At 41.1% G+C, this 26,140-nt stretch overlaps 1 protein-coding gene across 3 annotated transcripts in view; it reads right to left on the bottom strand.

Moving 5' to 3' along the window:
* The window catches only part of slc12a5a (solute carrier family 12 member 5a), a 151,972-nt gene that overhangs the window by 69,904 nt on the left and 55,928 nt on the right, over positions 1 to 26,140 (bottom strand). For 2 of the 3 annotated variants that reach the window (XM_077572854.1, XM_077572855.1), the window contains exon 1: positions 23,816 to 24,198. The exons of the other annotated variant lie outside the window; for it this stretch is intronic. In XM_077572854.1, coding sequence (XP_077428980.1) covers positions 23,816 to 23,870 — 55 coding nt within the window. In that variant the 5' untranslated portion in view covers positions 23,871 to 24,198. Of the gene's footprint in view, positions 1 to 23,815; positions 24,199 to 26,140 lie in introns of those variants that run through there. 3 annotated transcript variants of the gene reach the window in all.

The raw sequence follows: 26,140 nt of genomic DNA, 5'->3' as shown, positions 1-26,140 counted from the left end.
GGGTTGGTGAAGGACTCTGGTTGGTGGCCTGGTGGGTGGTGTCTGGTCGGTGCCGGATTTCACTTTCCTTTCTTTTCTTTGGTCCTTCCTCGGGTCTCCTGACGGCCTCACGACTCTGGCTGGAAGTGTTCGGTTTAGGGAAACGGTATGGGATTTATTTTTTTTTTTTATAGGTTTTAGGTGAACTAATGAATGCACGCACGCACATAAACATATTCACCCACATACAAAAAAATATATATATACCCCAAAAATATATATATATAAAAATAAAAATAAAAAAAGAGAGCAATGATGATGACATGTCAAATCGGTAAAATTACCGAATGAATAATACTGAGCTCTCCAGGAAAAAAAAAAAAAAAATAAGATTTAGTTTTCTCTCACTTCTCTCACATGAAACTTGCTTTTGTAGAAGTATACATTCTGTACATCCAACTAATACGCCTACAACTAATTGAGCTGATTTTGAGCCAGATTCATCCCCTCTCGAGTCAGTCAGTCAGTAAAGGTATGATTGTCTTCTAGATCATCCTGAGCTAGTATCCCATACAATTGCAAATCTTGATGTGCGTTGTCACTAGTCACTAGAGTGTTCTGCCGAGCCAGACTCCAGAGGAGTTACCAGACAAGCTTCACCCCGGGATTACACCGCATGCGTGTGCGTTGCGGATTCGCTCGTCTTGACTGCGTGCACCGGACACGTCAATTTTATGGACATAACTCACCGGCTGCGCACAGCTGCTTTTTTTAGGTTGTCCTTTTAAAAAGGATGTGCCGTGTCATGTATAATTTTGTGGCTTTCCACGTCCATTATAAATCTCTCCTCGCCCATGTTCGCTGGCGTTTAAACCGTGAATAAGTGTTAAACATTATGACGTTTTGTGTGTCACTGGGGTTGGTGAAGGACTCTGGTTGGTGGCCTGGTGGGTGGTGTGTGGTCGGTGCTGGATTTCACTTTCCTTTCCTTTCTTTGGTCCTTCCTCGGGTCTCCTGACGGCCTCACGACTCTGACTGGAAGTGTTCGGTTTAGGTGAACGGTATGGGATTTTTTAATAGATTTTAGGTGAACTAATGAATACACACACACTCGCACACACTCACATACAGATAGTCACCCACATACAAAAAAAAATATATATAAAAAAAATAAAAAATAAAGGAGAGTAATGATGATGACATGTCAAATCGGTAAAATTACCGATTGAACAATACTGAGCTCTCCAAGAAAAAAAAAAACCCAAAACATTATGACGTTTTGCTGATATGATTGCGAAATAAGATATGGCGAGTGTTTTATTCTGAAAATTAACCGGAATGTTTTATTATACTGCGTCGGTCTTCCTGACCCACTCGATGTGTTCTGTGCTACTTTGCCATTTGACGGATACCGACGGATGCGTCATCCGGCAAAATGAGAAAATAAATCTATCCGTCCGGCGGGCTCCCGGTCAACGGAGCTGGTCCGCAGTCGATCCGCAGCGCATAACGCAGCCGGTGTAATTTGAACAAGCTGATAGAATGGAAACGAATTGGCTCTGCCGCTGGAGCAGAAAGGATCCGCAATGCACACGCATGCGGTGTCATCTCGGGGTTCGTTTTCGGCCCAAACCCAATACCATCACTTCCACTCTACTACATCTCAATTGCATTTTCGCCCCGCCTTTGTTCCACTTTGACCGAATGGAAGCGGGCTCAGCCGAAGTGTATTACCCAAAATTCATTGCGGGTTTGACCCAAAAAACGGAAAAATGGCGTTCAATGACATTACTGGCCTGTGCTGAAGTGTCGTTTCCGTGCTTGCCGACCTTCTACAGCAGTTTGTGTAGGGGTCGCAAATCAAGCCGTGGAACTTTAGCTGCCATCAACTGGAAGCCTGAAACTGAGTTTTTACTTTACTGTATTTTTAATGACAGCAAAATTGCCAAAACTACAACTGTGTTTGATGACGCAGTTTCAAAAGAGTGGCGTAAATAAATGACATCACACGCACTGTCCCAATTGTACATTTTCCGCACGCTTGTAACCTGCGCTCTCAAACACTACTTCTTCTACGTGTAGAAGAAGAGAATGAGGACTTCAATTTTTCAGCAGGTTGGGGAGAAAAAAATATTCTTAGCACACCCCACACTACATTTATTATTATCAATTATTATTATTTATAAGTACTATTGTTAGTCCATATGTACTGCATATAACATATCAACAGGAAGCTCTCACTAGGAACTAAAAAAAACAAAATAAAAACAAATCAACACATTCAAATTTAATCACAAGCAGCACAAATTGCAAGCGGCACTGACAGATCAATGACCAAAGCTGAAAACTTTTAAATGCACTGAAAAGACTCGACTGTTCTATTTTTGGCTCTGGAGTCTTGTCCTAGTTTTGTGCCTTTGACTGAAGCAATAAGAGATGCTGCAGATGACAAGACTTCCTTTCGAGTTGCGTCTTTCAGAGCTTGCTGGCATCCAGGCTTCGTCCTCAACAAAGGTACAAATGAATCTTTCAAATACCTATGTCAACAAAGCCACCCTGATTAAAACGAGAAACGTGGTGACATGTCACCTCGGCTTACGTTTGCCGAGCCGAGAGGTACTTTGTGATTCGGAAAGTTTGGTGTTACGTAAGGAACCCGGATGACAGCAGGGGGGGGCCTTCAAATGTTAAGGGCGACCGAGCGCTGCATTTCTTCACACGTGATCTCCGCAGACCTTAAACACTCACCTTGTAATCCCCCGTCTATCCTTGCTCCTGCACTTTGGGTAAAACCAACCAGCTCTGGAAGACCGCTTTACACATTAAACCGCAAAGTAAGTGCGATCCCAACATTTTTTCCGTGATCCTCATCAATCTGCTCAAACCCAACCTTGTTCAGGTCACACGTGAGCTGAAGCGATTACCAGCACACACAAAAAAAAGCAAGGTGAACCCTTCAAATCACCAGACATAACAAGCATTCATGCTCACAATCACACCTCTGGACAGTAAATGAACGGAACGTGAGTTTTTCAAATTTGGGATGAAGCGGGAGTAGATGGAGAAAACAGAAAACACAGGAAGGCCCCGAGCTATAACCACAAGGTCACAGTGCAAGGGTCTTCCTCATCACTCGGATTCTCAACCCACTTTCCTGCTCCCTTGACCTTCATTAATCCTATCTGATTTTATTAGTCTGTTCAGATCCCCATTAATCATTCTAGAATATCAACTTTAAATGGTTCCTGATTGTCATTTGCCTTTTCAGAGTCTGACCACATTCCCCCGATTTCATCTGTTGCCCAATTATAATCAATGTCACACGATCTGTATCAGTCTCTTCTGATTCTAGTAAATCTTTTCGATGAATCATTCCTCTTTTCTGATCCTCATCAACTTTATTGATCTTAATCAACTCGTTTCTGATTCTCATTTCTCTTTCCGGATCCTTATCAATCATTCCTGATCCTCATCAATCTCTTCTGATGCTTTTGGCCAATGTCTGCCGGGCAGAGGGGGTTGAAGGACCGTATGTTCTCTGCATGGCAAACGGTTGAAGGTGAGGGAGGGGTGTGATTCCAGATAAGTGATTCCTTCAGGATGTTGACACACAGCCACGAGTGTTAATAAGACAATGTGGCTGTTCAACTTAAAGTGTGCCTTGCATATCTTAGCAGAAGTTTTACTGGAGACGACATGGTTGTAGATATGCGTTTGTTTTATTCTGATGTCTGAGTCATTAATTAAAATGTACACTGGCCTCCACTCCTTAATGCCCTTGACAAGGCTTTGCTCATCCACAATAGTAATGGAGTGTCTTGTATTATCCCCGCTGACATGTCACAACCAATCTCCTTCAGCCATTATACTGTTTTGAATTCAAACGTTGCTATTTTCCTCATTAGCATGATAATCCAGAAAAGAGAAAAAAAAAACATTTAAATGCCCTTGCACTAGCAGGTTGTAGAATGAGTAGAACAACTACTAGTAATAGTGTAGTGAACAGTTTAATGTAGTTGTCTACGAGTATTCCAAGTTTTTCTTGTTGTTTTTAGAAATGTCACACAGTAGTAGAAAGCAGTTGAACTTCAATAAAAATAGACAGTTTCGACTATTGCGCTGAATTAGCGATGACAAAGAGGCTACTAGTACAATGACCTTAACTCATTTGCACCCCAAAACGTATATAAATACATTCTATTTGAAATATCACTATGCTCCCAAAGACGTATTTATACGTTTTTTATGGTTTTTTTTTTTTTTTTTTTAAATGCTAGAGCATACAGAAGGCTTTAATGCAGTCTCTGAACTGAAGAGAATGCTTGAAGCAATGGTAGTAATTACAAAAACGGCCACCAGGTGGCAACAGAGTATAAGAGATCAACCAGGGCTATGTTGAAAAAAGCTATTTTCCGCACTGTTTTAAACTTTTGTGAATGATGATTAAACTTAGCTATATGCTAATGATAATTGCTGCAAAACGGAAATGGCCTCCACTCCTTAATGCCCTTGACAAGGCTTTGCTCATCCACAATAGTAATGGAGTGTCTTGTATTATCCCCGCTGACATGTCACAACCAATCTCCTTCAGCCATTATACTGTTTTGAATTCAAACGTTGCTATTTTCCTCATTAGCATGATAATCCAGAAAAGAAAAGAAAAAAACATTAAAATGCAGAGATGCACCCTCCGAAAACACATTACATCCAAATGTCACGCGACGCAGTTTCCAACATAAAAGTTTGCATTTAAGATTGCATTTGATATTTACCTTAATGTGAATCAATTTGCATGACATTCGCGTAGGCAGACATTACATTAGCTGGATGGATGGATTTATAGGCTGGCGGTTTGTTGGCTAGGTGGGTAAGTAGGACGGATGGATGAATAGATAGACAGATTGGTAGGTAGGTAGGGAGACAGGCCAGTTGGTCAGTCGATAGACAGACATAAGTGGGGTTTCCATCCACCCATTTTTATTCAAATTTTCAAGAAATGCTAGAAATTCCCAAAAAAGGCCCAAAATTCACAAAAAAAAAAAAGTTTTTATGCTTGGAGGGGGTGGATTTTGAAGTGTAAGTGTGTGTGTGTGGGGGGGGGGGGGGGGGGCAACAGCAATATTTTTGGAATTAATTAAAGAAGCGAATTATAATGCAATTTTAGATGGAAAACAGCAAAGAAACGCTTCTTTATCAAGAATTATAAAAAAAACAAACTCATACGACGTCATCGCACGGTGCAGTCGTTTCCTGTTCTTCTTCTTCTTCTTTTAAAGTACTGGCGGATCACATCTCTATGGTGTATACCGCCACCTACAGCGGCGGAGTCCCCTCTCAATATTCGCAAAAGAGGAACAGATGGAAACGAGCATAAGTCGCACGTCCGTTTTGCGCATTTTCGCAAAATTAGCTTAAAAAATTCGAAGCAATCGGATGGAAACATGACTATAGATACATACATAATTAGGTATGTAGACAGCTATTTAGAATGCAAAGAGTACATACATGCCATTAACCACGTCACTTTAATCAGGCATATGCTCACATTGAATTACATTCTACTTATGTTAGTCAATCTGAGGGAGAATAATCTAGACAGATGCTAAATTGTTTCATCTTCATGACTCATTTAATGTAGCCCCATTTTACAGTATATATAATCTTCCCCCATGTTCACACAAAATGTGTACAATTAGCCCTGCACTGGTGCGTGCATGTTCAAGCATGGACGAGCATGACTGTGCAAGTTCCAAATACATGCAAGTCCCCTGTGAGAGGCCACATTTTATTTTTTTCTCGTGTTTGTTTTGTACGTGCAGATTGTATGACCTTCTGCAGATGTCACACTAACGAGCTGGGACGCCGGTGCCACCCTGCCGTATACGCCGCCATGCACATTCAATTAGACCGAAGAGGTTACACTTTGCTTTAATGCACACAAAATGTTAGCGTGTCACACTAGTGCAGTACATCAGCATTTATCAAATGCTTTTATAGCCTGTGAGGGGGGAAAAAAAAAGATATGACAAAAAAACACTTTTCTTTGAATTTCAATGAAACAGCCTCGACAATTTAGAGGAAGAGGACAATCTGTAAGACGACTTTACGCGGCCACATTATCTCCAAACATTTCCCGGAAGATTGTTTCTCTGTGAGGCTGCATTCTAATGATGAGAAGTTCTCTAAGGGGGGGGGGGGGGGGGTGGATGTGCTTCTGCCAGATATGCGGCCGAAGCACTTGCAAGATGATTGTGAGGCTTCTGGGCTTTGTTAAAGGATGAAAAGGGGGTGCATCTCATTTCAGACAATTGCTGGTCAGTCGGTAGGTAGCTAGATTAGGGTGACCAAACGTCCTTTTTTTTTAAATAATTTTTTAAAAAATGTCAATTTTGTCCATGTTTTTCACGGGACCAATTAGCATGTGTTGAATTTGACTGACGCTTTATGCGACAAATTGCTGTGTGTGACGTGAGCATGAGTGGCGGGAGAGGGCAAAAAAAAAGGTACGTAGTGGGAGTTAGGACAGCTACAGTCTTTTTTTTTTTCCTGACTTAAGACATCTTTGTCATATACAGTAGGCCTACATGGTATGTATATTATTGTTTGTACAAACATCATTTCAGGGACATGTGAGCGAGCTTCTCCTGTGAGTTCTCTCGGCTGGGTGCCTCCCCGCATGGCCGTGCAGTCTTCCTGATGGAGGAACGGCTGTCACTTTTTATCTACGTTGCCATTACACGCAGAAGGCAGCACAGCACATCAGCGCTCTGCTCTACGCGCTTGATTAAAACAGCCCAATTAGCACTCTGCAGTTCCAGGAAAAACGTCGTTCCGTATCAAAAGCCGTTCCAGCGTTATTCCAATATCTCTTCACATGGAGTTTGAGGTCCGTGCGCTAGTACGCCTTTGTACTCACGAGTCGATTGTAGAATGAGTAGAACAACTACTAGTAATAGTGTAGTGAACAGTTTAATGTAGTTGTCTACGAGTATTCCAAGTTTTTCTTGTTGTTTTTAGAAATGTCACACAGTAGTAGAAAGCAGTTGAACTTCAATAAAAAATAGACAGTTTCGACTATTGCACTGAATTTTCTTACTAGCGATGACAAAGAGGCTACTAGTATAATGACCTTAACTCATTTGCACCCCAAAACGTATATAAATACATTCTATTTGAAATATCACCATGCTCCCAAAGACGTATTTATACGTTTTTTATGTTGTTGTTTTTTTTAATGCTAGAGCATACAGAAGGCTTTAATGCAGTCTCTGAACTGAAGAGAATGCTTGAAGCAATGGTAGTAATTACAAAAACGGCCAGCAGGTGGCAACAGAGTATAAGAGATCAACCAGGGCTATGTTGAAAAAAGCTATTTTCCGCACTGTTTTAAACTTTTGTGAATGATGATTAAACTTAGCTATATGCTAATGCTAATTGCTGCAAAACGGAAATAGATAGAAATCTACTTTTTTTCCTGATGAAAGAAGAAACTCAAATTTTCCTTTTGGTAGGTTTCATGTTTTTATAGAAATAGAACACAATAGTGTGGGCCTGGCAAAATCAATCAAAATCCAGTAAAACAGTTGGGAGCGAAGTGGGCTGCTTCAGTGAAAATGGCTGGGAGTGAATGAGTAAGCTAGATATCATAGTAAATAAAAGTTCCATAGTTGAGACGATGCAAATTCTCCCCCACGAAGGCTTGACCCCGATAAAATGTAGCCTACAGGCTCACCGTGGAGTGACCACATAAAGGCTGCCCATGAATCAACAAGCCCCCACCTGCAACGAGTCTTTTGGTCAGCACTAGTGAGGAGATAATGACAGCGTAGCACATTGCGGCTCTTAGGATTTACACGCGGGGCTGCGCATGGGTGGCTGCAGGGCAGCGGGCACGCGTTGAGGACAATGAGAATATATCAAACGCTCTTATTGGAGCTAATATCCGCAGTATTGACGGCGTCCCCGCCTCACGCATTGGGACTCAGTCAGCCGATCGCTTTCAGCGCAGCGACAAGGAAGGCTCGCGGAGGGAAGGAGGGTCGAGAGAGTGGAAAGAGATCCAAAAAAAAAAAGGAGGCGGCAGGCAGGTGAAAAGGAATGCAAAGTCATGTTGCCATGGCAACTAGCCCAGGATGGAGGCTGAAGATGGAAGCGAGCGGGCGAGCGGCTCTCCCAGCCTCCTCGTCGACGCCTCACCGAATGGGAGCTGAGCTGAGGATTTAACCGGTGGAGCGCAAGAAAGCTTACTATCCTTTCATCCATCATCCCTCTATCTTTTTCTCCATCCATCATCCATCCAGCTCTCCAGATATCGCTCTAGCTCTATCTATCTTACATCCATTTACAGTATCTACCTATCTATCTATCTATCTAATCACTACACATGTACTCATATTGGTGTCAAAATGCACCAAAAATAGCATGAATGCGAGTGAATAATTTTTTTTTTTTTAGAAAACAAGCATTAAGGTGGGTGTCAGCATGCAAATGACGACACCTGAAATAGAATATGTACAGCAATACACCTAATTTAAAATCTAATGTGCGCAAATGTGAGTGTCTCAATTCAACACATGATGAATAGTTGACGTGTTTATATTTGATTGCGTGATGACTGGGCGATAATCACAAGAATAGCGAAGCCTAACCCTGCTTTGGGCTTTTCGTATTCACTCACGCTCAGCACAAACATTCTTCTCATTTACATTTTCACATCTGAATGTCTCTTCTTCTTTTTTGGTTTGTTTTACAATTCAATTGTATGAAGATTAGCGACGGGAGCACGTTTAAGATGGCAATCGTGTTGTTGGTGATGCGGGAGGTTGGCGAGGCATTTGAGCAAGGAGGGAGAGAGATGGATGCGGGCGATGGTATCATTTGTATGCTTGAGGTGGAGCTGCTGCCGCTGTCGTTTGCGGAGGCTGCCGTGGTGAATAATGGTAGCCGGGGAGCCGCGTTAAAACGTATTACAGTAGGTTCACCTTAAATACAGGTGGAACCTCTAAAGCAGAACGGCACTGAGGACGATGAGTTGTGGATAAAATTGATTTTTTTTAAATATAATATCTTGGGATTCAAGAGCTTTAGTTCCTACATTCAGTGTAAGTTTGATAAGTTATATTTGTAATAGTTGTGTTTTATTTATTTTACCAGGTTTCTGTAGGTATCTAATTTAAGGCTTATGCTGTTATTAATGCAACTTAATTTAATGTCCACGTCGTAATGCGCACACACACACGCACACGCACACACCTTATGCATATACTCTTCATATTAGCGCTGTCAGTTGATTATGATTTTTATCTCATGACTTCTATACTTAGTTTAAATTAATCTAATTTATTGCACACTATATCTGTGTTTTATACTTTTGTTAATTATATAAAAACATAAAAGTTGACAAAAGTGGTGACCAAATACAAATGGTTGAATCTCCCAGTTCATTGATACAGTAATTCATAAAGTTATTTGAAGTTAAACAGTGCTGAACAGTTAACAGGAGTGAAACATTGAGTTATGGATTTGTGTTGAGGTATTTTTCCGCCACTAGATGGCATTAGTGTTTCATGTTGGACATTGGTGACAGAAAGAGTCTATTTTTATAATCAAATTCAGTGCAATTTGGAACATGAAGCAACACGTAGACACCAGGTCAATTTGACTAGTCACCAGTTCCCACAAATATAAATATAAATGTAAATATAAAAAAATATATATATATATATTATTTTCAATTAAATGTATTATTGCTAAATTGTTTTATAGTGACTTCTTTGCAAAATGTATGTAAAATAAAGCGTGAGCAACAATGTTTTTACAATAATCGTATCCATTTCATGATTTTCACTGCTTATAATGAATTCTATATATATATATAATGAGTTATAATGAGCCGCTGAAAACCTGTTTATGCCAGTCTGTCGAAACACAACTTAGGTGATTCGTTGTTCCTAATACAGTATAATTGAAAAAAAGTAAAATGAATTATATATATAAATAATAAAAATTAAATTAAAATAAAGTAAGACTAACGATTGTTGATTTGAAGCTTAAAATCCCCCCACTGACACTAGGGGGTACCCTATAGCGGTGAAGCCATCAATTATTCCTTACCCTCGCTTTAAAATTAGCAAGCCCAGAGGCTGCGGAGATGTTTGCATAACATTTGCCTCGACGCCATCTGTGTCTATGTTTGTAGGTTGGGAGAGGAGCAGCTACTTAGCAGAAGTAAGAACAGACGCCTCGGATTTCTACGCCACCTGAGCATTAAAGCGCTAACGCTAACGTATAGCCTCCTGCCCTAAAAGCCTAAATATGAATCCGATGGCCTCATTCAGTCAGAGACGGTTTGGCCACCAAAGACCCATTAAGCCTGTCAGGCCCTCCCGGCTCATAACATCCCAAACACGGATGATTATTATTCCCCGTTGTTTCCTTGCTTTGGAAGCCAGCGTGACAGCTGCCATAGAGGAAAAACAACAAACCCTCCAGGCTTCAGCGTTTTAACTCACTTTTTCCCTTTCTTTGCCTCTCCGTCGGTCGGCGCGGGAGCGCTCGCTAATTCACTATGTCCCCCACCTCTCATGACCAATGCTTCACCACCACAAAGATACTTGCAAATAAATGACTCACTCCAGCTTGTAAAGAAAGCACACTCGATAAAACAGTGCATGGGGCTTGAGTGGTCTGTTTTTCTTCTGACGTCACAGAAAATTGGAGCTGGGTGAATGTGTTACAAAACCACCAGCAAAAGGCTCGATAGTGACATCTATTGGCACCGTTGTTAAAAAACGGAGATGACACACTTAATGACCATCAAGTGCCCTCGGTCTGGAGCTCCATGCGAGATCTTGCCGTGTGGAGGACAATGAGGATTTTAAGGGAGCAGAGTCAAAGTACATGCCAGGAACTTGTCTTGGCAATGATCTCAGTCCTCAAGGAAACACACTGTGCCATAATAGTCATACATAGAGATGTAACGATATCCAAACATAACCATACGATAAATATCACAATCTGATAATTCTCACAATATTGTGGGGAGGCTGGCGAGATAAAAAAAAAAAAAAAAAAGCATGATACTGTATAAAAATTCACGATATTGCGCAAAATATAAATGAATGATAATCACCGCAGTGGCCAAAACATTCCTAATTAAAATTAAACTGTACTAATAAATTAACCAGCATGGGGTGCTAGAACTACACTAATGCAATACAACCTCCAATTTTTAACAGATGTGCTGCTTTTAATATTGTGGCAATTTCATTATCGCAATATCACGATATTGCGGTTATCGTTACATCCTTAGTCATACAGAGGTTTTTTTTTTGCCTTCAGAGAATATATGGTAAAAAAATGGAGGAAAAAGTGTCACTTGATGGATCATGAATTATGGGACGGTGTCTATTTCCAGAAGCTTTTAGATCCCTAAGCAGCCTTCTAAAGATGCATTATTGAATGGCAAAGGCCCGAATAATAAATGCATTAGTGGGGATTGAAAGAGTAAGGTAGCACATCGTTTTTGTGGTGTGTCAAAGAAAGCATTAGAGTAGAAAAAAAAACCCACTTCATGTCAAGCTGGATGGAACCGGTTCGATTTAACGCAAAGAAGCTTAGTCCATAGAACACAACAACAGGTGTCTGATCAGGTCCGCTTTGTTTGTCCAGCGTTTTCATGGCAAAGGTCACTTGAGTCCACTGCCAGACCCCTCCTCAAAGTAAATATTTGACTCGTGCTGCCAAATGGGCCGTGAGGCCAAACAGCAAGTAACTGACACGTTCAGTCTGCGCAGCTTCTTTGTTAAAGGAAAAAAAAAAGGGCAAAGCAAAAAATATTTTGTATTCAGATTTGGAGGAGCAGCATGTGGCTTGTTAACCAAGGTTAATTTGGACATCCTGTTTCGAGTCACTGTAAGCAAATGTATGTTTTTTTGCACACGAGGCTGCTCAGTGTTTAGTAGAAGATCTTCTATGCTACACTTGAGCATTTTGCTTTGTAGGATTTTTACATACAAAATATAAAAACCAAGACTACAACTACTTTGATTTAAATTTACCGTGATCTCATAAAGTCGTGGTGAAGCAGCGTGTGGCTCACAGTCCAATGTCGTTTTGAACGCCTTTTGCCGAGTATCTGTCGACTCTTTTCATGTTTGTGATCACAAGACAGCTCCGCCATAGTGTCAGTGGGATCTTGCGTACCACCTTGTGAGGAATACATTAGGGAGGCAGCGTTTATAATCACAAGCGCCTTGGACGTTTCCGTTGTTAACGATGCTGACGCTGAGAATCCTGTAGTGTCACAGTTTGATGCTACAAATCAAAATGGCCGACTTCTGCCATGGTCCTTTGGATTTTTCTTGCATTCACTTATAATGGACTGTCCAATTTTGCGCTGATCGGTCACACTGGTACCAAGGAGTCCTTAAAAAAAAAAAAAAAAAAACTTTCCAGGGAGTGCTACTGAGTACATTTTTGGATCTGGTATGCATAAAAAAATGTTTTTATTTGAACTTGCAATTGATTGGTAAGTGTTTGAGCATGGTGACATGAAAACCTGTCTATGAGTGAAATAAGCACTCATTACACTACTGTCATGACAATGCCAAATACATTGGAAGTTGGTTAACGTCATCTGTGGCCCTCAACCCCAGCAGAGACGGCTGCCTGACAAACGCTTCATTTCCAATTACCAAGAGCGGGACAGGAAATGCTATTCAAGCAGGCATATCTGGCCCAGACACTAGCTTGGCGGGGACTTAAGCCGACATGTGAAGGTGGGAGGGACGTAGAGGGAAAAGAGAGGTAGAGAGCACGTGGTGTCTGAGCGGTCAGCGTCGCCAAAGGCGACACTCCACTCAAGGGAACAGCGCGTGAAATTCACACCGAGTGGCATAAATATTGGATGGGGAGATTACACATTTCATCTATACGTCCACTTAGCTTGCTCCTGTTTAAGTGAAAGGCGACCGATCTTAAGTGGCGTTTGATTGCGCTGCCGTCGCGAGCTACGAAAATATGTCACGTGTTTTGACACGCACTTGAATTATGAATAAAAGTGCTCAAAGGAGAGGGAGTCATAATGGTACAGCGGAATCTCCAAAAGTTCAGTTTAAAGACAATCAGCAGCAAAGGCTAATATATTTCATAAATTAATAGTTTGGTATAATTTTGAACTTTTGATATAAATCACCAAGCAGGTGCTCTGGAGAAGAGGAGGAAAAAAAAAATTACTTGTTTGGGAACTGGGCACAAGACTAGCAAACAGAAGTGGAGTGACTGACCTCAGGAAAACATAGGATTCAGAAGCAAAACCCGACTAAATATTCCTAAAAAGAAAACTTCAAACTGATATTTAGTGCTATAGTAACACTAGGTTAGAATAAGTCACGCTACCAACGTAGCAGCCATGGCTAACGTCGGCTTGTTTACAGTGAGGAGGCCGAGCTGCTACATGTCATGCTAGCAGTTGTAAAACTCCAAATTACCCCTTTCAGTAAAAAGAAAAATGGAAAAAAGCAAGTGGTTAGAATTTTGATTGTTTTTGTTTTTCTTAATTTTATCAATGAAGTTATATAGCTTGACCATCACATGACGCTGACGTCCGCTGACTTCAAAGAAAGGCAGAAAGAGAGAGACAAGTCTTTTTGATATCATGACCTTCTGCTACAGACATCCTTAGCTAAAACAGCTTGGGCAAATCGGAATAGAGGCATACATTTTATCTGGGAAATGTATTGGAGTAAATGTAAAAGTTGCCAGAAACATGAATAATGAAGTAAATATGTGAAAATTCTATTAAGTAAATTAACAAAGTCTTTGGACTTTGTTGCATCACAAGACTGTGCTTCCGTTTGTACATGATTGCAAAGTCTTCAAAACGGGCTATAGATCGGAGTGTTTATCTGATCAAACCTTTGTGTGTGAACGGGTGTTATTGAATTATCCAGCGTCACGAGGGGGGGGGGAAAAACATGTGGCAAAGTGTCCTCTCTGTAAAATGAATGACTATTTTCCCAAACAAGGCCGCTCATAGACCTGCCATTGTAAATGGTCAAATTACAGTGTGTTTCTTTGTGTGCCCCTTTAGTAATGATGGCCCCTAATCCAGTAATGTCCCTCTGCGTTTATCTGTCACTTCAAGCAAGCAAGGATCAGGAATCTGGAAGGATTTGTTACACACAGATGCACTATATTTTAAGCTAATCGCTCGTGATCGCCACACACATTTCATTTAACACTAAATGGAAGAAATCATGTGAGGCGAATGGTTGATGGAAGCCAGAACTGACTGTAAGCTTCGAGCAGATTCGGGCCCTTGAAGCGATTGGTTGCTAACATAATCAGCAGCTTCGAAAGCTGCGTTTGAAGGCACTCGTCGAGTGGCTACATACGCACACGCACACACATGCTGCAGGCATGTGACTACGAGTGCGGTGCATCGAATGACCACTCACAAGATGAAAGGGGGGGGGGGGGGGGGACGTGCTGGTTACCTTGGCAATTAACGATGGAGCGGAGATGTCAGCCACAAGCACGACTTCTCCAAAGTGGATGATTTATCCACAGCAAATGTTAAAGGTAGCAAGGTGAACTAGTGGACAGCAAACCTGCCTCACAGTTATAAGGTTCTGGGTCCCAAAAGTCTGGCCTTCTCCCACAATCCAGAAACATGCATGCAGAGGTGACAAATCCAGGTCCAGAAAGTAAAAACCCTACCACAGTTTGGCTTTAGCCCCTCATGTTAGCTAGCTAGCTCCCTAGCCGGTAAACAAGCACCTGGGGAGCTAGCTAGCTAGCACCTGGGGCTAAAGCCAAACTGTGGCAGGGTTTTTACTTTTTGGACCTGGATTTGTCACCTCTGCATTTTACATTCATTGAAGACTCTCGATTGTTCCAGTTAGTTGTCCTTGTTTATCAATATGTGACCTGTGATTTGCTGGCAGTCCGGGGTGTACTTTCCACCAAAAGTCAGTCGGGATATACTCTGACTCACTAAGCGGGGTTGTAACTAGGAAAGGAGAGCAGCGGTTTATCAGTCACGGCTAACCTCACCTCACATCCATACGCAGCAATTGTAACCATGGCGATGAACTGTCGTTTTTTTTTTTTTTTTTTTCTGAACTTGATGAAAAGAAACGTTGAGAGATCCCAGCATGCACGAAGCACTTGGCACGCATGCCTCCGGCGTGCCGTCGTTACATCAGCGCCTAAAGGTAGCCGGCCTGAGTGAGAGCAAATCAATGCGAGGCTTTTCATTACGCTTCCATCTCCTCACTCGGTAACGCCAAACACGGCTGGAAATTGAGAGACCCGTCAAGGACTTGGGAGGCCGTGTCTCTGGCATCGTAAACTATAGTGGAACCAAATGGGGAAAATCCTCTCTCTCTCTCTCTCTCTCTCTCTCTCTCTCTCTCTCTCTCTCTCTCTCTCTCTCTCTCTCTCTCTCTCTCTCTCTCTCTCTCTCAATATATATATATTTTTTTTATTATTATTTAACAGGCCAATTAATCAGTTATTGGACTTGTATTGTGCCAAATATTGGAATCTGCATCAGCCTCAAATAATCCACATTGGTTAATACACAAAAAGCACAACCTGCTTGAGTCGCGAGTGATCCCTGCCTCCACATCCGTCACAACATAATGACACCACTGAGTCCATTGCAATAGAGCCGCTTAAATGGTGCAGTTTCACACCGTGTCGGCGATGCAGTGAAAACCTCAGAGGCCGTTTTCATTTACCGTGAGAGGAGAGGCTTTCCCCCCCCCCCCTTTTTTTTTTTTATTATTTTTTTTATTTTACCGGCCGCCCACCGCTCTCTCTTGATGATGAAATAAATGAGAGAAAAGATGAAGGTCCCTGTGTTGGGCTTGTTAGGGAATGATTCATCTCTCTGCCTCATTTCCACCAACCCCCTCTTCCCCTCCCATAAAGCGCTCAACCATCCTTCCTTCCGGTGGAAATTCGCTACCTCAGGAAACCTTGGCACTTCCCGATTTTTGGGGGCGTAAAAGGGATTTGCTGCATGATGTTGCGGGGATTTTTGACCGTGGTGGTCTTCAACAAAATCTCAATGCACCAAAAACATGTCTGCTTTCACCACATACGAAGGGAAGAATGTGGAAAGTGGTCCAAAGTAGAATTCAATCAACATTTTCTTGAAAAAAAAGCCTTTAGATCCTATAACTTTAAAGTCTTTTATCAAAATATACAAATTAATTATTGTAAAACTCTTGTAAGTTATTTTTCCTTAAAATAACTATTTATTTTTTAGTTACTTTAACTACTTTAAGTTGCTAATATAGGAGTGCAACAATATTATTTAGTTTAAAAAAATTATTTTGGGGGGAGGTAAAATTAAATTTATTCTCTTTTTTTTTTACATTAATATGTTTTTCTTTGTAAATTTGTCTTGTTAAAATATTTGTTCTTTGTAAGATTTGTCTTTGTTAATTCATTTTACTAATTAATTTGCTAGTTTTATTTTTTTTACAAAAAAATGACAGTAGAACAAAATATTTTAAATGTTTCTTTGTAAAATTATATTTCACTTGTCATAATTGGTCTTTGTAAAAAAAAAAAAATGTTTTTATTAAAATTTTATAAATTAATTTTATTTAAGTCTTTTTTTATAAATAAATAAAAAAGAAAAAGAAAAAAAACAATGAACAGAAAATTAATTAGGTTTAAAAATAAACCGTTTATTTAAATAAACTAAATCTAAACTAAATATATCTAAATAAGATAAATCCAAAAGTGTTACAATTTGGAATCTTGCAACTAGTTCCCTATCCCCCGTGAATAGTGGGATACACTGTACTGTACTGCATTTCCTATAGGATTTTATTTTATTTTTTTAATGTACACAACCTGGAAGTCATGGTGAATTTCATGGAGTGTTTCCTGAAATCAGCAATGATTATACCTTCCTGTCTTCTAATTGGCAAAACAGTCAGAAGCCACTGAAGCACACGGTCTTAATTAGCAGGAAAATGCATTCATCTTCCACCTACAACATTGTATCAGGTGTTGTGTCTGCATTTCATTAATACTTACCTTTAAGAAGATCAATTAAGTCCTGCTATAATTACAACATTATTTTATTTTAGTTTATTTGTGCACTGCAGTGTCACTGGTTGCTGCGACACTGGCTCACGAGCCGAGCAGAAAATGAGGAAATGACGAAGAATGACGCTTGTTAAAAGACAAGTGTGAATTTAAACAATTAAAACTTGCATACAGTATTTCTGAAAATGCAAACCAACTGTTCTGCCCCACTGTTATGTAACAGCAGGGCTCATTTACATAATAACCGCCTCCCCCTGTGAAAAAAGCAGTATCAAAGCATCACTAATTACAGTGTCCTTTAAAAAAAAAAAAAAAAAAAAAACGCAAAGCGCAAAGCGCAAAGCGCGTACACTGCAGGTCAGCCGACACAATTAGCACATCAGACGTGGCAATTAGGTATTGAACTGGGCCCCCACTGCCTATATTGCTGGCCTATGTGCGTCTACTCGTGCGGAGCAAACGCACTTAGTGAAAATGCACGTTTTTGTCCAAGCACTATAGAGCGACTGTACCTTTCTAAGTAACCATGTCTCTCACTTACACTGCATTGCTGCTCGCTGGCCCGCCCCGCTTGCGCCGTCTATTCACAGCAGATAAGACGCAGGGCGGAAAGCCAGAGAGTAATAACGGCTGGCGTGCACAACAAGCGCCTCCTGAAGAGCAAGGAGGGGGTTGGAGAGGGGGCATGGGGGACGCCTGGGGAGCATTTTGCAGTATTATGCAGTCAGCTATGACTAAAACATGATTACAACTCTTTTCGGGACCATGAAAGGAGTGCAGACTGGTTGCGGCGAGGGCACCCATGTATGTAAGGTTGGATACAGTCAGTCACAGCTTTCTGCTGATGCGGACAGGCCAAAATATTAGGTACACCTCGTGCCCTCATTCTGCCTTTGCAAAGATAATCATGATCTGATTGTTATTATTGATTTTAGCACTATAATAAGGTCATGATGCTCCCTTTCCCAATATTTCCTTAAAAATGACGACTGTTTTCTGAAGCTGTACTGTGATTGGTCGTTACCTGAGCCCTTTTTTTTTCGAGTCGACAGTAAGTGCAAAATGGCTGGCCCTGAGACTCTACAATTCTACAAACACAATATTAATCACAATGTCGTATTTAGACTAGTGGGGGCACATACAACATATTAAGAACATTTTGGGGTTGACTTCCTCTTTAAGAATGATTTCATTCATGCAATAGTTTGACTTTATTCTACAAAGACTGCCATTATTATGATTATATTCAATTGTATACTTTTTCCATGTTTGTTTTTTGTCTGTTTGGGTTTTGTCAAAAAAGATGTGAAAGTGATGTGAATTTATTTTCTTGTAAATTTAGATTTTTCCTTCTCAACTTCTTTAATTCGTTTCATAAAATACTCTTTTCATTTTTCAATTTTTTTGTATAATGTAGGTTTCTTTATCATGTACATCTTTTGCATGAAATGATGAAAGCAAATAAAATATAAACTTTAATCTTTACATTTTCTTTGACCATTTCAACTTTAGTCTTGTCTTTATTCTCATAAAAACAATGTCAACAGCCATATTATCTTTGTAAAGGATTTTTTTTTTAATTTTTGGATTTACAGTATCTTTAATGCCATGAGATTGTGAAGGTGTACCAAATAGTTTGGCCTTTAAATGACACCAATTTCGTATGATGATGTCATTCAAGTATTGTCTGCCAAAAACACTCATTTTACCCAATCCGCACAAATGAACCACCTATATATTATAAATATTGATATTATTATATCAAATCCAAATATGAAATCCTAAAAACTCTCGTTGGATTCCATCAGAGCGGATCAAATCAGTCATTTGGCCCAGCAATCCTCCCTCCATATGCTCAACATGTCATCATACAAAACACAATAAAGTTTCACTTGACTAAATCAGAGAACGTCGCCGGATCTATGTGTCACATGACCTGCTGAGCTAACGACTTTGACCTAGGGAAGGCAACAACATGGCAGCAATAGGCACGTGAAAAAAATACGTTCCCATTGAAACAGAACCATGTAATCCCACCTCCATAAAAAAAAAAAAACGGGTTGGCGGGAGAGCAAATAAATGAGAACTGATTAGTTTTTCGGTATTGGCTATTTTTTCAACATTTCCATTTCTGATCACTGCAATCGTTCTAGTCCCAATAACCGTGATGTGAAATGTTCATCTATACATTCAAAGCGTCTCTACATCCCCAGGCTGTTTTACACCCGAGCATGTAATGAACGCCATCAATCAGCACCACGGACAGCGGCACGTGTACTTACTAGCAGAGTGAAGTGAGAACATTCAACACCGTGGACAGCGACAGAAATCACCGCAGCTCTCGTTCAACAGATGTTAAAAAGGTCCACCATCACCACAAGCGCCAATCTGCCAAACTACTACGGAACACACGTTCCCCCAAGTCATTTATTTGCTTGCCGGTTCTTAGTAGTATGCTACAATCGGGACGGATGGGAAGATTCTGACAACTTTTGCTGAGTTCAAAGCTGGGAAAAAATTCATTTTTTTTTTAATTTGAATTAAAAACAATTTTACAAAGAACAAATATTGTAACCAGAAAAATTGACAAAGAAATAAAAAATGTTGTTCATTCAGTCGCCAACACTGACAACAATGCCTTGTGAGGACTTCCGATGAAGAATGAAAATGACCCCTTTGAATATTATATAACAGACACATGTTACAACGTGGCATTATGGTAAGAGAGTTCCATTCCTATGGCCTTAATCCTAATCTATCAGTAACCTACACTAATGCAAGAGCCAAGGCATAATCACAGTGCATATTTGTATGAAAAACCCTTCTAGAAAACCAAATTAAAAAATGGAACATACCGAGCCCTGAACTCCAAGACCACCGGAATTTAGTAACATACACTCACCATTTTTTCTTTTTGCTCCCATTTTTTATGAGATCTAAAATGTATTCCACAAACACAATATCACCATTTCTCGCAAATATTGTTCACAAACCAGTCTGAATCTACGATAGTTAGCACTTCTCCTTTGCCGAGATAATCCATTCCACCACAGGTGTTCCATATCAAGACGCTGATGCATGATTAGTGCACAGGTCAGTCAGTCAGTACTGACTGGTTTCTGCCCCCCACACCCACCAATAAAACAAAACTGCACTTTTCAGAGTGGCCTTTTATTGTGTGCAGTCTAAGGCACACCTGTGCACTAATCATGGTTTGTAATCAGCATCTTGATATGGTACACCTGTGACGTGGGATGGATTATCTCGGCAAAGGAGAAGTGCTCACTATCACAGATTTAGACTGGTTTGGTGATATTGCGTATGTGGAAAAAAGTTTTAGATCTTTGAGCTCATCTCATAAAAAATGGGAGCAAAACAAAAGTGTTGGTTTTATATTTTTGTTGATTATAAATAAGGGTAGTCTTAAGGGTTTTCACCGGGTACTCCGGTTTCCTCCCACATTCCAAAGACATGCATGGCAGGTTAATTGAACACTCCAAATTGTCCATAGGTGTGATTGTGAGTATGGTTGTTCGTCTCTGTGTGCCCTGTGATTGGCTGGCAACCAGTTCAGGGTGTACCCCGCCTACTGCCCGAAGCCAGCTGGGATAGGCTCCAGCACCCCCGCGACCCTAGTGAGGAAAAGCGGTCAAGAAAATGGATGGATGGATGGATGGGTAGTCTTAAGGGGAAAAAAGCATGAATGAGTGACTTTCAGTGAATATCTGGGGATTTTGTGAATTTGTGAAAGTGGGAGTTCACTGTTGAGATGAACTTGCAAATGTTGAGATTTAATTGAATGTAAATGCTGATTAGGCTGGCTTCAAATGAGACACCGGTACAAATTTTAGCCAGGAAATTAAACAAGGGGCTGCAATACCTGTGGATGCGAGGCTAGCTTATAGCTGAGGGAGCTGTAATTCAAAATGAAACGCACGCGTGCGCGCGTGTGTGTGTGCATGTGAGAGCAAATGAGGATGCTAAAAGATAGCAAGACACGGCGAAGGCTGGGTGCTTGCGTACCAGGCGTCCTCTCTGCATAGGTTATCTACCTTGCATTAGCCTGCAGCAGATCAAGACACACTGCTGACTAACAAAAAAAAAACATCATAGCCATTCAAATGGGTCCCGCTGAATAACCAGGCCACGCCGTACGCCACCCGAATCACTGAGCAACAGCAGCACCGTCACCTCAGCACCACCCCATGCTAAAAAAAAAAAAGATGTCCGCATTAAGTTAAATATTCATGCTCTCGCTGCTGGTCTATTTTTATCATTAAGTCCTCGCAGGTAGAGGCAATGGACGACGCTGTCATCCACAAACCTGACTCTCCACTGGATCCCTGGGAGCCCAAATTCAGAATGTGATATTTGACAGCTGGGGTCAAGGGGATTAGTGGATACGGTGGGTTTGTGAGTGTGTGTGCCTGGACCGCCTGTCCACATGAGCGCCATATGCTGTGGGACAATTTACATTAGCTGGGGTGGGCAACCAAGTATTTCCTATCAGGGACCATTTTCAATAGAAAGATAAGAACACACCTCTTAGCCGCATTGAAACAACAAAAGAGCAGAAAATGTCTACCAAATACTGTATAATGTAATAATGTATGTGTGCTAGGTATGTCCCTTTAAGAGGCGGGGCCTGGTGAGGTGAGGTGATGTCGGTGTGTCTGCGTGTGAGTGCCTGGGTGTCAGCTGTGGCGAACAGCAGATTCTGCATGAGGGTGATCACTGTGTCTTGCTTTAAAAAAAAAAAAATCTGCGCTAGAACAGCGGATTTAATTTTATTTTAAAAACATAATTAACCTTTTTTCATCAGATTATTATCTAATAATAGTATTATACGCCCCTTTAAAGCACACATTCAAAACATGGATACTACAGTTAGTACAGTAATTATAATTATATTATATTATATAATTATATACATTATAAAATCAGTTGATCTCTTTTTGTTATTTTTTTTTATTGTGTTTTAGTCTGTTTTTATACAAAAGTATTTTTCGTTAATAAATATACAAGAATTTGGCTTTGCAAGTCATTTTGATATAGGTAGTTCATTTGAAATATGGGTAAAGAAATTAAACAGTTTTTCCACATTTTTTTTTCCAGTTTATTGGACATTGTGCTGCTCTTTCTAGTGTGCACAACTTGCCACCCGGGAGCAGTATAATACGGACATGAGGTCATAAACACTCAGTAAGCTGTAGCAATATTAGTCATTTTTTCACAAAGGATAAAGCATCTATGCCTCTGAGTATTGGTAGAGTAACTGTCATGTGCCACAGTTTGTACTCAAACATCCGTTGCTTTAAGGTAGCGGTTCTTAACCTGGGTTCGATCGAACCCAGGGGTCAGAGTTTTAGTGGAGGTCAAGACACACACCCGACTCATATGATTTGTGATTACACGCCTTGCTTGGCAATCATTGGCTGCAGGTGATCACAATACATTGCTTGGCCTATTTGCTCTCGGTATTCAACGTGTGCCTGTTGTGTTGGTACGTCGTGTGATTTCTTCATACCGACTATGTTGAGCAAAAAAAAAGAGAGAGTGGTCGGACGAATATGTGCAATATGAATTCAAATGTACTGTAAAACGGAACTTATGGTGTTCCACAGGGTTCAATTCTGGGGCCTCTGCTGTTTTCATTCATATCTGCTGCCACTGGGTTCTCTCTTAAAAAAAACAGTGGTGGTTGTTTCCATGCGTTCTATAAATATAGAGTTGAGATGAGTGATGAGCGTTAGCATCCTAACTGCATAATTTGCAATACCAATTGTTGTCCAGCACAACTAGCTATCGAGCAAAACTAAAGGAACACTTCCTTAAGCAGGTCACTCGTACCCCAAGACACCACTTGTACGTACATTTGCACCAGATTTGTGCGGCGGGTGTTAAATACAATTGCATACACAGTCAATTCTGTACAGTAAATTTGACTCTTTTTAGAGTGGGACCAAATAGACTTAGTTTTAGAGTAATATTTACACTTGAAGAGAGTAAAATAAAGAATTGGAAAAAACTGTCACGAACTCACGACCTTCAGTTTAGGAAACAGCCAATCTACTCCCTGTGTTACGTAGCTGCCGTGTCTCAGTACTGTGTATCGCTCGTGCCAGATGGAACCTTCGTAATTCCAAGATCAAAAAACAATGTGTTAGGTGTCCTCTTGGATAAAAGCAAACAGTAGGAGTGGCATAGCTCAGGTGGTAAGTATGGCAGGCTCCTAAGCTGAAGGTTATGAGTTCAACCCTTGAGTGACAGTTCTTCATTTTACTTTCTTCCAAGTGTAATATTACTCTAAAACTCAGTCTATTTAGTTCCATTCTAAATAGAGTCAAATTTCCTTTACTGAATTTACTGCATACCAGACCACATGAAATCCCCGTGAGGGGCCACATATGGCCCGCGTGCCATAGGTTCTTCACCCAGTGTCGGGCAAAACCGCAGCATGACCGTGGTGGGAGATGATTTGTGTATGCAATGCCCTCACACTCGCGCCTGGCTTCATATAAACGGGACGAGCGCATTACTATTCCTGTCACAGCATCCTTGCAGTAAGAAGAAGGAAGCGAGCGGGCCGCACACACGCATACATTTTTTTCCCCCCACCACTTCTAAGCCAGCATGCTGTGCGTAACATCCACCTAAACTTGTCATGTCATAATATAATCCCCCTCGCATGGACAGATTGGAGCATGCGTGTGCATGTGCATGTGTGTGTGTGTGTGTGTGTGTGACACATCCCATCACTCACCCTGGTTTTGCGCTCCCCCGTCCCCCTCCTCTGTGTCAGTCAGGTTGTTAAGCATCCCGACGAGGATTCTGCTCGTCTTCTCCTGGTGCTCTTCTTCTTCTTCTTCTTCTTCTTGTGGTCAGTGATGGAGGGGCCGTGGGTCAGCTCTCCTGCCGCAGAAATGGCCAGGCAAGGCGGCGTGGAAAAATGCCAAGCCGCTTTTTTTTTTCTCTCCCCCTCTGCGCTCCTCTTCGCTGGATGCTCGAAGAGAGGCGGCAAAACGGCGAGAAGGATTTTTTTCCTCCCTCCCTCTCTCTCTCTCTCTCTCGTTAGGTCCTCCTCTTGACGTCTCTTCTGTGGCTGCCTAGTAAAGCTCGACTCTCTCACTCGCTCACTCTGTTGCTCGGTCCGATCGCTGTTGCTCTCTCTCTCGACAGTGGAGGGAGGATGAGGAGGAGGAATCTGCAGGAGTTTGGCGAAAAAGCTGCACTGTGGCGCTCTGGGCTCAACTCACCTGATCACGCTTCGAGGGAATTCGTAAGGAAAAACAACTTGGATGACGTGTACCGTGTAGATGATCACGCCACACTTGTTGCTAGGCAGATTTCAGAGGGCTCAAGTGGAACGGCCCCAGAGTTAGAACCAAGAAAAAAATAGGGCATATGGTCTTTGAATAACAAGCTTGGTGCTTTTAGCGGCATGCAAGTAAATCACAGAAAAATAGCTGCGCACACAAAGATGCACCAAAACAGTCGAATCACGTATATTGCTGTCATTTGTCTAGGTCTATGTCCATGGTCCCAAAAACGTATTTATACATTTTTTATGTTTCTTCATGCTAGGCTTTGATGCACCCTTTGAGCTGAAGAGAACTCTTAAAGAAATTATAGGTATTACAAAAAACGGCCAGCAAGTAGCAGCAGAGTATAAGAGATCAACCAGGGCCATATTGCAAAAAAAGCTCCTTTCCCCAGTATTTTAAACAGATTTGTGAATAATGATAAAATGTAGCTATATTCTAATGCTAATTGCTGCAAAACGGAAACAGATAGAAATGTACTTTTTTGCCCTGATGCTAATCTTTTTTTTTGATAGGGTCCATGCTTCAGTGAAAATGGCTTGGAGGGAATGAGTTAAATATGAAACCAATTGAAGTCAATAAATACAGAAATAAAATATACAAATAATTACTTTTAAATAAAAACATCTTGTTCATATTTTAAACATTAAAGGGGAAGTTGTTTGGGGGTTGTGTGTGAAACGGATTACTGGCATTTCCATTCATTTCATTGGAGGAAACACTTTTAGGAGGGGTGTCAATTACTTGTTTTTTTTTCACAAATCAAATACTAATGCGGCTCTGTAGCAATCCCCTGCGAATAGCCAGCGTTTAGGGTATAAATATTATGAGACACACCAATTGCACTGCAGAATTGCTGCTTTGTGTTTACCATAAAATACCAATGGGTGGGGCACTCTGCACTCAGATGTGACCACACATTCCAACACTGATGATTACTTGACCCCCCCCCCCCCCCCCCCGCCAGCCTCCACCCAACTTTGCCTCATCAGTGTTGTCAGACGGCGGCGTGATTGGGATCAATGGCGTGAGAGGAACGCAACGCGGTTAATGTCACGTGTCAAGCGGAGAACGCGCATCGTTCCGACTGAGAGGAGATCAATTAGAAGGCCTCGTTTGGATACTTGAAGATTAACTCGGCAGTAAATGGAGATATTTTGTGTATGTTTGTGCACAATTTCTTTTGAGCGCCGCAAGTTCACTGAGCACATTCATTTCAAAGTGTTTACACCCAAAATGGATTCTTGTTCCGTCCACAAAGAGGCAATACTTTGACGCCTGGCAACATGTTACCTCTCTCTCTCTCTCTCTCTCTCTCTCTCTCTCTCTCTCTCTCTCTCTCTCTCTCTCTCTCTCTCTCTCTCTCTCTCTCTCTCTCTCTCTCTCTCTCTCTCTCTACCTCTCTCTTCCTCACACCACAGTCGACATTCTTTTTGCACAAAATTTGCGCTTTGCTCAAATACGCTCCAGTTGAAAGGAAGCGCATATCTCCCATTGGTTGAGGAAGCAGTTGTGAAAAGAATTGATTCATTGATTTTTCCATTGGCTATAACAGACCGACTTACTGATTTATTGCAAGGCTGGTAAGTATGGCAATTCTTTAATCCGGGGCATCAATTATCTACATTATTAAGGGCACTGCAATATTGATGTTTATGATCATATTTCAGGGGAAAAAAAGAGCTTGCAAGAGATTTATTTAGTTGTTTAATTTCCCACTTGAAAGGTGTCCGGGCACTCTAGAGACCCAAATTTTGTATTTAAGA

The sequence above is a fragment of the Vanacampus margaritifer genome, chromosome 8 (genome assembly GCF_051991255.1).
Source record: "Vanacampus margaritifer isolate UIUO_Vmar chromosome 8, RoL_Vmar_1.0, whole genome shotgun sequence".
NCBI classification, from domain to species: domain Eukaryota; kingdom Metazoa; phylum Chordata; class Actinopteri; order Syngnathiformes; family Syngnathidae; genus Vanacampus; species Vanacampus margaritifer.
The sequence above is the reverse complement of the archived record's forward strand: the minus strand, read 5'-3'. Positions and strand labels throughout refer to the sequence as shown.